This window comes from Stegodyphus dumicola, chromosome 1 (genome assembly GCF_044657685.1).
Source record: "Stegodyphus dumicola isolate Sdum_Otavi_A_Nest chromosome 1, ASM4465768v1".
NCBI classification, from domain to species: Eukaryota; Metazoa; Arthropoda; class Arachnida; order Araneae; family Eresidae; genus Stegodyphus; species Stegodyphus dumicola.
Genome location: NC_140768.1, coordinates 245,937,672 through 245,954,653, shown reverse-complemented (window position 1 = coordinate 245,954,653; position 16,982 = coordinate 245,937,672). Strand labels below are relative to the sequence as shown.

The 16,982-nt window shown below is 32.7% G+C and overlaps 2 protein-coding genes across 5 annotated transcripts in view; one reads left to right on the top strand and one right to left on the bottom strand.

Annotated features, from left to right (window-relative positions):
* LOC118195695 (cytochrome b5-like) overlaps positions 1–8,383 on the bottom strand; it is a 34,752-nt gene extending 26,369 nt beyond the window's left edge. For 2 of the 4 annotated variants that reach the window (XM_035367023.2, XM_085827102.1), the window contains exons 1-3: positions 8,232–8,383; positions 5,318–5,445; positions 993–1,029 (exon numbers count right to left, since the gene is read on the bottom strand). In XM_035367023.2, coding sequence (XP_035222914.2) covers positions 993–1,029; positions 5,318–5,437 — 157 coding nt within the window. In that variant the 5' untranslated portion in view covers positions 5,438–5,445; positions 8,232–8,383. Of the gene's footprint in view, positions 1–992; positions 1,030–5,317; positions 5,446–6,873; positions 6,918–7,985; positions 8,204–8,231 lie in introns of those variants that run through there. The other 2 variants (XM_035367024.2, XM_035367025.2) reach the window with 2 other exon arrangements.
* Positions 8,384–8,645: 262 nt separating this feature from the next.
* LOC118195694 (dynein axonemal assembly factor 4-like) overlaps positions 8,646–16,982 on the top strand; it is a 76,438-nt gene continuing 68,101 nt past the window's right edge. The window contains exon 1 of the mRNA XM_085827081.1: positions 8,646–8,805. Coding sequence (XP_085683207.1) covers positions 8,677–8,805 — 129 coding nt within the window. The 5' untranslated portion in view covers positions 8,646–8,676. The remainder of the gene's footprint in view (positions 8,806–16,982) is intronic.

The following is a 16,982-nucleotide window of genomic DNA, read 5'->3' as shown; positions in this document are numbered from 1 at the left end:
CTAATTTCCTTTGGCCCTGGTTGGATCAAATAAACATCGAAAATTTCTGGTTCCAACAAGACTATGCAACTTGCCACACTTCAGGAGACACAACTGCTCTGCTACATGAGAAGTTCCCAGACAGACTAATCTTGTTATGAGGAGACCAAACCTATCCACCTTGATCTTGTGACCTGACACCTTGTGACTTTTTCCTATGGGGGTACACTAAGTCACAAGTTTACAAAAACAAACCCTGTAATCTGTTGGAACTCAAACAAGAAAGTCAACGGGTTCTCAATGAAGTTGATGGGGAAATGTGTGAGCGAGTGATTGTTAATTTTATGGATAGAACGATTGCTTGTAGGGCTACTGGGGGGTGGGGGTCTTATGCCCGATATTGTGTTTCTCGTATAATCTCAACATCTTTTGAAGAGAATGGTGTGTTTTGCTTGTTTTTTTTTTCAAATAAATAAATTTGATTTATAGTAGATTCAAATCCGGCATTCTTTTTGAGACACCCTATAGTACATAATACGTTCTAGTCTGACAGCAAAGTTAGATATTTTAGGTCACATAATAAACATTTGATGGTCTCAGTTGGATTATGGAGAAGTGGTCTTAGCAAATAATATTAACAATCCAATGTTTATATGTTCTAAAAAATACTGGTTTAGTCTCAGATACATTATGTTAGGAGCCTAAAAGGGCTCACTGTACAGAAACTTGAGTTGAAGTAGATATAAACTTAAATTTCTATTTCAGTATAAAAACCATAATCTAAATAGAATATTTTTAACAATAATAAACTAATATTCATATGTACATATTGTAATATATAAAACTATTAAAAAATTGTCAATAAAAGAATATCAAAACAGCATTTGTGATTATTCACATCATAAAATAATTATCTTCCAGTAAGTTCACATGTGCTGTGTACAAAAGCCTCATATTCAGGTCTTACAATTATTTAAAAAAATATTCAGCATAAAAATAACAGTATTACATACCAGCCCATTCTAATAAAGGTTCTGGTCCACCAGGATGCTAAAAATAAAATTTTTACTTTAATATTTAATAGAAGAATTCACGAGGCATAAAATAAAATAAATCAATAAATTATAAAATAAAAAATGACTTTACAATTAAAGAAGTGCTAACACAGGAATGGGCAAACATTTTCAGTTGCAGGCCAAAAATCGAAAACAAAAAGTTTGGCGGGCCAAGATAAATTTTTCTAAAATTTTAAAAACAATATACAAGTATTGCAATTTAAATATGTTAATGAGATACATGAAATTGCAATTTCATTTTTAAAAGTTCCTTATATCGAGTTTTGAAGTGAGATGCACAGATTCTAAGGAACGAGGATAAATGCTCATCTGTCAGTCTACTTCTGAAATAATTCTTTCTGCGTTTCATAATTGAAGACATAAGATGAAACAAGCATAGCACTGATTTTCTAGGCATGAGATATTAAATTTGGGAAGCTTACTTTCAATAATGATTTACAAAACTCTAACTTTGGCACATTTAGAAAAAACTGCTTGAGATGATTGTTAGATTGCAACTCAATTAATTCAAGCTGCAAATCTGACCTCACTGCGTCACAGTTTACGTTGAAAGGCATGGTAAAAATATACAGTTCTGTTTGAATCTCACAGAAAACTTGAAATCGTTCAAACTCAAAGTGCAGTTTTCTCAAACAATCTTCATAATTCTTTAGCTGGTCATCATTTACTGAGTGCATTAAATTTAACCTCAGAAAATGAGACAAGCTGTTCTTAGCTAGCTGCCACAGAAACAGATTAAATTTTGTTATTAAATTAATTAAAATTTTTTCTAAGAGGTCTAATTCACCTATATTGAATTCCCATATGTCTGCTCCTCGAGAGAGAGATAATGCTTGTTGGTGCCAATCTACAGCTATAACTAACAAAGAACTTCCACTTTTAACACCCTACCAATTAAAAGCTGTCTGTGCTTGCTATTTCCATCAATTTATGCTCTGTAAAACAAAAACAGAGAAAGTAAAAAGATCATCAGCCCTTTGGGGAAAAAAAAAGGGGGGGGGGAAGAAAAAAAATAATATTTAAAAAAAGTAGAAAAGGAGATGGTATATAATATATAAATACATATTTCTTTTTTATTTGCCTTGGATCGGCAAACTAAAATTCTTTGCTCATCCCTGGCGTAACAGAACATTATTTTCCAGTAAAGCATTTCCCACCCAAACTACAATATAAAGTATTAAATTCACTTGGAGAAAAACTATAATAGTATTAAAATAGGATTTTAATTCAGTATTTGATATTTTTACTAATTAAAATGGGTACTTTTACATTACATTAGCCACCATGAAATATAATCACTACAGTTGATCATAACTAAAAACAATTTCACTTAACCCTATATGCATCTACATACTAAAAATCAGTAATGCCAGGTTATGAGAAAGAATAGGACATCTCATAAGGGACCAGGACAACTAAAGGGAACCCAAGCTTTAAACATTGTCTCATTTACTAACTACAAAATTATATGAAAAGAGAAGCAACTGTATTAAAAGACCTGTCACTCATAACCACTCAGAATAATTACGTTCTAGATTTGCAAGCATGATACCACAATTCAATCATGGAACTTCATTTTCAGACTTTGCAGCTTCAACGAGAAGAGAAATATTTCCATACTTATTTTTACAGATGGCTACATATAGAGAATATGCCAAAAGACCAGTTGCTTGAGTCTCATTCACACTCTCACACAGAATGACTGGTTTAGAAATTACCTGAAACTAGACTCCACAAAAGTACACTCGCTATGTACAAATCACGGTGCAGTTTACAGATTCCTAATGTTTACTAGTCTGCAAAATTTATGGGCCTCACTATCACACAAATATCATCCACAGAGGCAATAACTTCATAACTTTGACAGAGATTAATACAGATTTTCTTGTGATACTATGACTATATGATATAAACTGCACATTCTTATTAAACATGTTCATACATTTCTAGCAGCCATGCACCTGCATACCAATCTTACAGATGATGATATGAAATTTACAGGGCTTATACAGTTTACCGGCATTTAGAATTCAATACCCTAGTTCGCACGGAATAGCACTGAAATCACCCAAATTGAATTCCATCAAGCATGTACAGTACATGCTTGGAAGACATTTAATTTCGTTTTGCGAGTCTTGCTGCACCTCTTTGACTAAGGCATCTGTCTGTTCCATGAATAGGCACAGATATCCCAGACTGCCGGATCTTATTGATGCAAATCGATGTCGTTGGGGTTGTTCTCATTGACAACAAATAGGTGCAAACCCATTTAAAAATTCCCATAAGTATGAAAAACAATGCAATTTCTGTAAAATATAAATTTGGTACTTACAAATTATAACAACCACTTTAGTAGACAAATATTCAGAATTTGTCTAAACTCTGACAATCATGAGCTAAACTATTCTTCAGGTAACCACACTCATAACAATCCTTCAGACATACAGCATTGCCATTTTTGTATGTATTCTTTTTGTTGCATTAGTAGTTCCAACAGATTTTAAAGATAAATCATATTTTTGCCTTAAACTCGCAAGTAAACCTTTTCTACTTCTATACCAGTTTACCATAAGCTCATATATTTTCTGAAAGCTTATGTCACAAGTAGAAAAACGGTGAAATCTTACGGGCAGATGGATAAGCATTTAGGAGCTATAGAACTCACAAAATATCAGCAAAGTCTTGGAAACATGACACCAAAAGTCGCTAAAGTGCTCGTTTCACGTATTTATATGATATAATACTATGGTAAGAAGATGGAGATCTCGATATAAGAAAAGAAATAACTCATTGAAAAAAAAAAAAAAAATATACATTGGGATGTTGAAAATGTGACTAGTTATTGACTTCAAATAAAATTTATTATAAGAGACACTCAATGTGAAATTCATCAAATAAACAGTGAGGCAGGCAGAAAGACGATTTACAATGGGCACATTTTACAAAAGCGATAGCCTCACACTCTGCATACTCAACATTTGTCAATAAGTCAAAGCAGTAATTCCCTGGTGAAATTCACATTCCAGGTTCGCCGTCCAAGTATCCACCTTTATAAAAAGCATACTTAATCAAATTCTTGAAATGAGGAGCACTGAACTATAGATAGGATTGCAGGGCCAGAAAACAATCGCGAAGTCAAATGTGCTCTTGTATCTTAATAATGATAGTGTTCATTATGCAACGAACAAATAATATGTAGTGTCTGAAAAAAAGTGAATATCCAGAGGCTGTATTTTCCCATACATCCTTCAGGTATCAGTTCGTTTTGCAGGACTTTACCATCAGGTACTTTGGAAGCAGACTATACATGAAGATACAAGAAACAGAGAAGTCATTATGGGAATATGTCCATCTGTACACACTTTAATGATACTTTGTGGGTCCTATACCTCCTAAATGCTTGTCCCTCTGCCCCTAAGACTTCATAGTTTTTCTACTTGTGACATAAGCTTTCAGAAAATATATGGGTTTCCGACAAACCAGTATCAAAGGACAGAAGGTTTACTTGTCAGTAAAAATGTTTTACAATAATACAGTATACTTTCCTGCAAAATTGCTAAAGGGAATGAGGATGAGATGTATTTGATAGATAGCCGATGTTCAATTTTCTAATTTTTTTCAGCAAAAGCAGATTGCTATGTACTAAGGAAGAAGGATGCTGCAAAAAAATTTACAAATGGATTTAGTGAAAAAATGCAAGTTTTGTTTTTTAATCTATCATATAATCCTCATTTCATAATTAAAATTTGTATTTTAAATTGCTAAAGCATGTTTTCTTTTAAATGTTCTCCAGCTTACAATAAACAACGATAGTCTGGAAATCTTTTTAAAAAAAAGTTGTGATGATCGCCAACTTGCACCCTAATAAGCAAGTTTGAGCTTTTCATATATAAAATATCACCAAGAAGGGTACTGTTCTATTATTGGGAACGGGTTCAGAAATGTATGTATGCAAGTATTTGTTCATGTATGCATGTATGTGTATACAACATATATACAAACACTTGTTCATAGATTTCTGAGTCCGATCCTGATAACAGAACAGTAACCCCAAGAAGGTTTTGTTAATATGTAACTACCATAAATTTTGATTGAATAATTTCTTGACAAATAAATTTCTTTATGAACCTCTTTATGAATGGTAATAATCTCCTTAAATTTTAAACCAGTATGACAAAAATAATCAAAATGGTGACAAGCTGTAATATTGATCTAAAATTTCAGCTATGTCTTACAAATGTATAAAACAAATTCATTTTTACCTCTTCCAAAAACTTTGTAACATTATAAACTCCATTTTCAATTAGTAGCCATAAAGAATCTTTATTGGAATGCTCAGCAATTTCTTCAAGAGAATAAGTTTTAATCCCTTCTTCAGGCATGTTATTTTCTGTCATATAAAAATAAAAGTTAAATATATTAACTATAAAATGTTCATAAATTAATATAGTTATTATCTAATATTTAAAGTAAAAAATAACAACCTTAAAAATCAAACTATTTTCCAATAAAAATAAATTTTAAAGGCAGGAATATACATTAAAATCAATTACAAAAGGCTGACATTCACATAATAAAAGACAATTCCATCATTAAAGAAGTTGGTATATAAAATTAGAATGTGGATTACAAGCACACTCTTGGCTACATTACATTCAAAACATTACACATGAGAAAACTATAAAAATGCTCATGCAGCAAATGTGTAAATTAGACAATGAATTAAAACAATATCTAAGATAAACTTATAACCAAAATAATAAATTTATTATTATTACATTTAAAGAAAAGGTACTTACTACACTATGGGGGAAAAAAAAAATAATTGCTAAAATGTGAAATAACATGCCAAAGACAGCAAGAATGCAATGAGCTGAGGCATGTCAGTTTTATGAACGAGACAGAAAAATATTCATGTTATGGTTGTAACGTATTTTTAGAGCTGCAGAAAGCATAATTTCATAGATGACTTTCTTCATCTGCATTATTTGACTAAAAGGATGTTTTCTATATAAAAGAAATAGATTTAACAGTCTGAAGGTTAAAGATGAGAAGGAGGCAGGAGGCAGTGAATGTATCGAAAATTTATTAATACCGTTATAATAAAAAGAGAATCTCTCTTTTTTTTTTTTTTTTTTCATGGCACCAGTATACTGTAAAAGTACTCCATTCCCCACACACAAAAAAAAAAAAAAAAAAAAAAAAAAAATTCCATCAATATCATTAGATGAAAAGATTTTAATGTTATCAAAAATCTTTACTGTTTAATTAAAATTTCAGTAGGTATTAATTTGGGCTCTAGTGTAGAATTAGGTGCCCCTTCGATTGGCGACAATTTTTAAAAAATTTTGCCGATGAAGCCTCACTTCTGGTTACCACGACAGTTTTAACTTTGTTTTAGCTACCCGATTTTATTTAAATGAAAATAGATTGATGTGTACATGGACATATTTAAGGTAGTGCGCAATGCCTAGTTTGTGTAATTCTAGGATTTTTTTTAAGTAAAAACAGATCGATGTGTACATGGACACAGATCTTATGCAATTCTTTGACTTCTTATTTTGGTTTTGTATAGCGGCCATCTTGAAATTGTGCATTTCTGGTGCCGATCTTGGCGTCAAAAAAGAATCGTGAATAAACAAGGGGCACCCAATCGTAAACTTTTACCATTAATTTGGTTTACATGAACAAAATACAACAAAAATAATGTTATCAAAAGAGAGATTATGAAAATTTCCAAATGATAATGATAATTTTTTCATAGCAATATTTGATTTTTTTTCTTAATAAAGATAAAAACACACACTTTGTTTTATACCTATCAGCAAGAAAATATCCTTCTGCTTAGGTAGATAGCCTTGTCTAAGTATGAATTCACAATGAGGATATTTCCATTAAATGTATTATAACAGATGCACATTTAACAATTATATGTATAACAAAAAGAAAAGTATCACACAAAGATAAATGTAAAATCCTTTGCAAATCCTACAGCAAAATCTTTTGAAGGCAATAAAGTATAAAATATGATTAAATGAGATGACATTTTAAGTATTGGGATATTCTTTTGACACTTCTCAATATTTCATTGAAAACTAAGAGATTGCTATTTATTAACCTTATAATTTCAGCCATTCATTTTTGGTATGAAATTTTCAAGTAATACCATAATGAGATTGTCGACTTGACAGAAATAAAAAAATATTCTAATGGCATTACAGCCACAAAAGACTTTCTTATGCTGCGCTATGTGAATTAAAATAAGTTATTTTTAGATAGGGTTACCAAGTATCCAAATTGGCTCCTGCAATCCTAGATTCCTAACAATTTCCAATAATTTTAAACATATAGAGTAAAATACGAAAATATTAATTGATACTTATTAAAGCAAGGCAAGTTTTAACTGCCTGATCTGCAACATGAAAATACCTAATATCACCACTTGTGGTGATATTTACAAAGAAGTAACTAGCACAATGTAGGTATTTTCAGATAAAATTATGCAATTTCCACTATCTCAGTAGGTACTTTCACTAACACATCTTTATATCATCTTAAAAGATTTATTCCAAAATGTATGCAATGTTATTTTCAATACTTTATTGAATGAGCTGGTATTTTAAAGTCACTTATCAACTTTTGTTTGCAATGTAGGAAGCAAGGTTGCATAACAGGCATTTTTACCACTAAATTAACTTTTAATAAAGTGTTCTTGATAACCGTTCCTAAAAAATAGGTAATGCTACAGTTAGGCAAATTGAAAAATGATAAATTATTTAAAAATATCCGAAAAATATGTCATAAATTCAAATAAGTTTATCAACAATATTCTGTCATGAAAATTAATGAATGAGGCTTTCAAATCAACAATTTTATGTGTTATGACAACAAATTAAAGAATAAATTGAAAACTAGTCTAATTATAATTACTAGTTCTGCACTTGGATTACATTGAAATAAAAAGGTTATTCAAAGATACAGTAAAATATCCCTCGTTTTCTATAAATTCATTTACGTTTCCCATAAAATAATTAAAAAACTTTTAAGAAAAACAGAATGAAGAGTAAACGCTTTTTAGAAAAGGCGACGAAAATGCAGAAATTTATAGCAATTTCTTCGCGTACAAATTACGAATACTTCTGACAGCTGAAAAGCTCAGTTTAGTTTGTTTCATACCTAATTTTAAATTTATGTACGTTTATAAGTAAGAACAATCGAAGGAAAAGTAATTTTTTTTTTTTTTATTTATTTACTACGCTGATATTCAAACAAGTGCAAAGGCTAATTGCATGCCAATACGAGATTTCTGCTAGATTAGAGTTTAGATGTAGTCTAATATTAAGCCGCCGGTTTATAAAACGTTGCTAATTGAAACTACTTTCTTACAGTATTATTTAGTTAAATTTTAAAATAAATTTTATTTAAAAATTTGAAAAGTTTTCCAAACATCATCAAAAAACATTTTAAGAAATATTAGCAAAAGAATTATATTAGTGCTAGCAAAAAATAAAAGGCAACATTTCATATCCATGACCGTAACTAAGAAATCTCCATAGCAACCATAAAGCGTGAAGATTTTACGTTCTTTTACGTTCTTACGTTACGAGAGGGAGGAAAAATCATGCCGCTAATTATTAATTCAGATGACGTTAAATGGCATGAAACGAAAGAAAGAATTAGCATTGTAGTACCACTATTTTCTCGTGTTGATGTGAAGACTTCTATTCTGACAACAAGCAGGTATTTAAAAGTGAGTTCGCGAAACAATTTTTATTAATTTTATAGTGAATCTAAATTAAATTATAAACTGTTTACTTGCTGTTGCTTTAACGAAATATGATTGCAATACATTTATGAGACTTATTGCTTATGATTTATTTATTGCTTATTTCATTGCAATTTTTATATTATGTTTTAATTATATATAATTTTAATTTTATAAAAACTTTTGCATGATTTTTTTAGGAAACAAAGTTTTTAACTTCCTTTATACCATTTGAATTCTTAAGATTTTGCAACGGGAAGTTGGTTAATTTATTTATTAGGATAATTAGTATTTGTATTAAGGGATATTGTTTATTTCATTGTAATTTTGTTATGTGTAATACATTTTTTATAAATTTGAGGGTTTTTTTTAGATGAAGTTGTACTGAAGACTAAAATTTTGCCGCAGTGTTTAAATTAAACGTTTGGTGTTCCTTTTAGGCATTTTCTCGGTTTATTTAAAAGCCAGACGAAAGCTGACCGCGTAGTTGCTAGTAGATAATAAAACAAATTCAAAATTTAGGCTTCCAGATGTCCATATCCGGGTAGAAACGTAAGTTATTCAAAATTTGATGGTTCTAGGTACCATTGTTTTTTTACAATCTGAGAAACATACATGCATTTATGCAGATTTTTTATTATTTAATTTCTTTAAATATAATACAGGGCTCTAATATTTGGTGGCAGCAATTTGAAAGTGAAACGGACATTTAAAGTTTTTAAAATGTTAAAACGAAATTAATAGGGCTTCTGGGATAACATCCTTTGTGCTTAAGACTTCTCAGGAGGCAAGTTTATAAAACTTGGCACTTTGACATAATTTGAATTGTACAATCGAAACATGAGGGAAAAAAAAGCCAAAATGCCATTTAGAAAAAGTCCGCTTTTTGAGCTAAAATACTTATATTTGAGGAACGCTGTATATAAATCTAATATATATATAAAGTCGTGCTTTCAAAACATGAAAATCCAAATTAAATTTCATCAACTGGACCCAGCAGAACGGGAGATATAAAATTGTCCCCCACCTTTTTTTTTTTTTTTTTTTTTTTTTTTTTTTTTTTTTTTTGTGCAGATTGTACATTCATATATCATTTCCAAAAATTATGCGTTTTTACTTCCTTAAAAAAAAAGGAAGTAAAAAGGAAGTATTGCAATCGCGAAAAGTTTTTGGCAGCATATTTCAACGAAAATATCTATTTTGACCGCTATCGAATGGAATTTAACGATGGTTTTGCTTGGCATCCGTACGTAAAGACAGAATAAAAGACTCTTTTCCTCTAAAAAAATTATAAAGTTGCTTTAAAATGAATTCTGAAGAGAATATTTCGTGGTGTCTGTACGCACGTACGTATGTAGGTATGTATCTCGCATAACTCAAAAACGAATAGCCTCAGCACGTTGAAATTTTGCATATAGGACTGCTATAACATGTAGATGTGTATCTCATATTTTGGTTGCAATCGGCCGCACCAAACGTATATAAATATATTTATATATATATCCACTCTGTTACCCGGCTCAGTGATCTCAGTTTCTTTACTCTTATATCTTTGTAAATCGTGCATTTTTTGCGCTTTAAGAATGATTGAATTATGTTGTTCTTATTTTTCGGTTAATGTTTTTATGTCTTTAGGAAATCTGAAAGCAACATTTGTAGAATTATAAACAGTTTAAAAGCTGTTTAAGTGCGGTTAAGCCTAATCATTAAATAACATGGCTGACATGTTTGTTTACATTTGAAACAGCAGAATAGTAGATTTGTTGCGAATCTAGAGAGACTAAACTTTGCAGCAACAAAGATAACGCCTTCATTTATTATTGCGAATTAAATCATGCTTAATCCTTTCTGGAATTTTTTCGAGGAAATAAGTGAGGAATATTCGAGGAAATGCAAATCCAACAAATTTTTAAGTAATTCAAAATTGCAACAAAATTGTTCATCTCAGTATACAGAATTTTATAACAGGCCAAATAAATACCTACTTCCAATATAATACAATTTTCGGCAAAATATTACTTATAATTTTTCCTTGAGTACATAATATGCGATTATATGCTAACAATCTTCTTTAAATTATGTAATCTTATTTACAATATAGATCATGTTATACGCCGCCCAGACGGTATAGTGGTTAGGGAAACCTACTGAGGTACGGAAGGGTACGGGTTCGAATCCCGGCGAAAGCAAGGATGATTGTAAATGTATAGTGTCTGTGCGGCATGAGGGCACTCTAAATATATGGCGAGCGTAAAGTCGTCTTGTGTGGATTGGTGGTAGGAAAAAGGGGTAGGAGGCTCTCGGACCATTCCCCGAGGTGCTCTCCTTCAAAATTTGAGTCGAAATAAAAGTCCAAACTCCCTAAGGCGCTGGCAACGATTCTTCCATGAAATTCATGGACAAGACAACAACAACAATAACACAACTGTAACAAGCTACATAAAATTTATCTTGTGTTTTCACAATTAGAATGTGTCATAAATTTAAGATCACATAATTTTTGCTTTTCATTTGGAGTCTTTCTCTTTGCATCATTTGCTTTCTTAATTACTCTTTTAATCTTTCTTACTTTTTTTTTTTTTTTTTTATCTTTCTCCTCATTTTGGTAGAAAAAGATAGCCCTGTTTTTCTTCTTCATTATTTTCCAGCACGAGCCGCTATTAAGTTAGAAATATAAAGACGTGAGATTCTGTTTTCAGGCTTTATCACATTATGTTAGATATATGATTTGAATTTTAGTGCATGAAAAATTTTAAGAGTTTAAAGCAAAGAAATGTTATTGTAACTGGAAATTCAACCTGTTTCTTCTAAAAACTATGCATAATGCCATGTCTCTGTAAGATTTAGCCCTCTTAAAATGCGGGTATTGCGGTGCTCTTAGGTCAGCCCTATTTACATTATCAAACTAATCTTACCTTTAAATAATGAAACAACGAGAGAAAGTTGCGGCTTATAGATTTTAAGGTTGGTTCTGCATAATGTTTTGTCATCATTCATATTGTTACGTACATACGGATTCGTAAGACTGAATGCACGCAGAACCGATGATAGCTTCATAGAATTTATTTTTCCAAATTTTCCACTTTACAGTTCTGGAACTTTCCACAAAATGTTCTCGTACAGCTTTTCTTAGGATAATAGATCACAATCAGTAGTTAGCGCTTCAGATTGCTAAGAACGTTAAATAAAACGCAGTAGCTCATCTAAAAAGCAAAGCTAGCATTGAGATCTCTCAGTATTCCGAAGTTGCTCTGAACTGAAAAACTTAGAACTGATGCTCTCAGCGTTCTTATATAGTTCCTCACAGGCTGCCGAGAAATCTCTAGTACCTTCCATTTCTCGAAATGTTTAAAGGTATATACGATTAAAGTTACACATAAGGGTCGGATACGGATACAGTTACATATAAAAATCAATTGCAGCACCAATTACGGTTAGAAGGGGCACGACCAAAATGTAGTCAAATCTATCTCAAGTTTGATGACTTTTGGCTATTTCTCGCAGAATTTGGCGACAAAAATTAGTCCTAGAACAATCGTCAGCTTAAGAATATCTCAAAAGTTTAGTGAGAAAACCATTTACCTCAATGCTAAATAGACTTGCCTGTGTAATATAAGTTTTCCAATACAGCTTCGTTTTTTCAAGCATTTAACGTTACATTATAAAAAAGACACTTCAATTTCACATATGTAGTTTCATTAAAATTATTTACATACATACAAAATGCATAAGGTAGCCTCTCTTTCCCAAGGACTGCACGCCACAGGGAGTAGACCGATACTCTAATTGCTCATATTCGTGTCAAGAATAAACGGCTTATTGAGATGAGGATACGACAAGATTGTCGCAGATGCTAAAGCTCCCATCAGTTTGTTAAATGCATCCTCACATTCTTTTGCCCAGAATAACATTTGTTTGCTGTCTGTCATTTTGTGTATGGTTTTTCGATGGAAAGAAATTTCTTTCACAAACCTTTTATAGTAGGTGAAAAGCCACAGGAAACTTCTCTGTTGATAGACATTTTTGGGGCGTCTTTAATATTTAGCTGGCAACAGTTTTTCTGGATCCTTACTCCCACCTCCGGTAGAGATGACATTTCCGAGGTAAGTCACTTCCTGTCTGAGCAGTTTATATTTGACAGAACGTAACTTTAGATTGGCTTCCTTCAATTTCTGAAGCACCTTCCTAATATTTTCCAAATTTTCTTCAAAACTTTTTCTGACGATAATGATGTTATCCAGTTACATCAGAGAAGCTTCATAGGAAAGACCTCTTAGCGCAGTCTTCGTAAGGTGCTCGAATTTTGTCAGAGCATTGCATACTCCAAACGTCATAACCTTGAACTTTCAAAGTCTCACTTGCCGTCTTTTCTTCGTCATCAGGTTGTATCTTCTACCTGCTAATATCCACTATTTAAATCAAGCATCGAAAACCATTTGCTGCTAGAAAAAGTGTCCAGAATGTCACTCTTATTTCAGACCAGGACAATAGGAAAGGCCAAAGCACTTGCTGAAACCTCAATAACATCGCTTTCTCGCATGTCCTTTAGAAGCTTTCCTATTTCCTCTTGTTTAACAATTCGTAGACTTCTTGGATATTGTTTGATTGGCGGATAATCTCTCGTATCAATTCTATCCTGAGCCAAACTTGTTGGACCTACGTCAGAAGATGAGCGGGAGAAAATATCTTGAAATTCTTGAATGACATGTGCTGGAGTACTCTTCTCTTCATCGCTTTGATGTGCATTCTGCATCCGATCTTAGGCTCTCTGGAGACACTAAAGGGATACTGGTTCTTTTAACGCAGGACAGTGGAGTACAAGCTGCAACCACTTCACCTTTCCTAATAATTTTGTCAGTTTACTATGGCAATTTTCACCGGGATGACGGCCCTCGATAGGTTGACGCGTGTCGAGTCTACTAGTACTTCTTTCGGGTTGTTACAGTTCCTCGGATATACCATTAAACCGCATCGGAAATTTTTGTATTCAACTATAGACCCCGGAAGTAAAAATTCTGCTTTTTCTGGTACTATGATAGCTATTTGGGCTATTATTTGGTGGACGGATTTAACTTCTTTATCTTTAAGACTGAACGGGGTTAAACTCTCGGAGGCAGAACTGCAGTTCGTTGTTTTCAAAGTCCCAAAAATGTCGCGGAATACCATTAAACCGCATCGGAAATTTTTGTATTCAACTATAGACCCCGGAAGTAAAAATTCTGCTTTTTCTGGTACTATGATAGCTATTTGGGCTATTATTTGGTGGACGGATTTAACTTCTTTATCTTTAAGACTGAACGGGGTTAAACTCTCGGAGGCAGAACTGCAGTTCGTTGTTTTCAAAGTCCCAAAAATGTCGCGGAAAAATTATACTACCTTAGAAAGTGTAATCCGAATATGAGGGGGTCAGTAATATTTGCTTCGTATGCCATGTTATGGTAGGTGGAATTTATAAACTTGATGTTAACGTTTAATTTTTCATCAATGTCGATTTTATCTCCGCACATAGTCTGGAGGGTAACGCAGGGCGGCGTCAAGACGAGTTTACCTTCCAACATTTTGAGCCAGATCTTTCCAGATGACAATGACACTGGCTCCTGTATTTTAATGGTCATATTTCAAGGACCTCCGTTATATGGCCTATGATGAAGAGTATATTACTGTCACGACTTATTGCAAAAATCTGAAGCGCTTTAAATGATGCTTTTCAGTGTATGGTAATCTTCGCCCCTCGAAATGGCCACTAATTAGTTTCCCCTCCTTCTTGCTGGAGATTGGTCTTATTTCCGTTGGTTGGGATGTTCTGGAGTTCCTTCGCACGTGGCATTCACCACCGCGGTTTCAGCACTTTAAGACTGGTTTGTTGCCACTCCTGTTCAGCGTCAAAGCATTGACTTTCTTGGTTAAATCGTCTAGACGAGTAGTCAGCAAATCATTGGCCAGCAGCTCTAGCTGAGTGGGATCTTTACGACTTGCTTGATGGGCTGCCTCAAATTTCATGATGTACAATAGAGTGCTTTTTAAATCCTTGACATACGCAATTCGCAGGATAGTATTTCCCTTGTTCCTGTTGGGCAGTCCGAAAACGTAAGATAAAACACACTTTCAGCATCCATACCGAGCTTCTGGAGTATTTTCGTGCGCTTCTGCTGACGAGATTTTAATTGAAGTCTGCTACAGACTTTAAAACTTCTCTAAGGTACAGCTCCAACGCACAAGATAGAGCTTCGAAGTCTAGCCTCTAGTTGTCGGGCAAAGACTAAACGATCTATCACAGAAGCGGCGATATGGCGGGCCTTAGTTTCGGAATTCCATCCATTTGCACTTGTCTCTATATAGAACTTAGTCTTATACACCTGCCAGGAGATCTTTCTATTATAATTAGGTAACATATGAGGGGGTTGTGAAGACATGGGTAAAACTTTAAAACCGTCAGAACTGTTTTGTACTGTAGTTGTGGATTTCTTTAAGCTGTCAACTTTTTTGGCTGCAGCAGAAACATTGCAGTCAATTTGTTGTTCGGCAACAGAATCTTTCTGTTCGATTTTTTTTATTTGACAGAAGGCACTTTTTCTTCAGTTTGTACACGTATTTTCAACTGCGTCTATTCTGCTTTCATAGTTTCGAATTTGTTTTTTATTGAGGTAACTTCTATTTTTATTTATCCTTGACCTGCTTCAGTCTTTTCTTGAAATGATTTGACATCCACTTCCATTTTCTTGAACAGCTTCCATATCTTTCTTAACGTATTCCTGATACGTTTTCGTATTTTCCTTAACAGAATTGTCAGCTCCTTCCATTTTTTCTTGGCCTGCTTTTATCCTTTCTTGGGCCACCTGCATCAATCTTGAACTGCTTTTATCTCTTTTTTGACGGAGTTAAAGCTTTCATCTTTTCTTGGCGTGCAATCACCAGTTGTCAAAATTACTTCTTCATGGCTCTTGCTAACGACATTCAATTACGTTTCTGTAACCAAAAATTGTTGTCTGCATACGGGTTCGCAATAGACTGAGTGCATTCAGAAGAGATGATAGCTTGATAGAATTTATTTTTCCACAAGAAAAATTTAACAGTTCTGGAAATTTCCAGAAAAATATCCGCACAGCTCTTCTTAGTATCACAGAGCATAATCAGTTGTTGCTCATTAAACTACTAATAATGTTAAACACACGGCAATGCAAAGCGAATCTAAAGAGCGAATCTCACAGGGAGATATTTCAATACTCCGTAGTTGACTCTGAACTGAGAAAGTGAGCGCTGATGCTCTGTCTGGTCTTATAAAGTTTTACGCCGGCTGCCGAGAAATCTAGTACCTTCCATTTCGCGAAATTACTGGAAGTTTTATACGGTTATAGTTACACATAGGGATCAATTACTGTTAATCAGTTATAATACCAGTTATTACTGTAAAGGACTGGACCAAAATGTCACCAATTGGTCTCCATGTTTGGCGATTTTTTCATAAATTTGGGAACAAAATTTAGGCGCCAAAAGCCATCTCTAACTCAGCGATATCTCTCCATTTAGGGAGATAACTGTTTACTTCAATTTTAAATACACTTGCCCCTACATCCTTATTTTTCCGTTGAAGCTATTTTTAAAGCATTTCATGTTGTATTATACAAAAGATACTACAATTTCATATGATTTCACTAATTTACATATATGCAAAATTCGTAGCAGTATTATAAACGGAGTTTTATTATGTGAGAAAAGTGCAGATAGTTTAAAGAAATTTGCTATCTTTGAAATGACACATTTGTGATATGATGTTCTTAGAAATTAAACATTTATTTGAGATATAGATTTATTTGAAAAAATTCTTCGTTAGGAACAGATACAAAAAAATTTATACAAATTATTTTTTTATTATCAATTGAATAAAATTGATTTTTAAAATGATTTACTTTCCTAAAATAATACATATTGTTATTTAATGTGAATATTCTACCGTAATTATGGTTGCTCTTGTATTTCCTAAAGTGGAAATGGCAGAAATTAAAAAACTTTGTGCTAATGTCGATAATTGTGAAAAACATTCTCAGAAAGAGTCTCTTTCTCTTCATTTATCCAATTCAAAGCAATGTTTCACTAACGTTTATTACATTTATTAGTCTTGGTGTTCCTCCATGCAAATTTCTTATTGTCTCAATGAAATAATA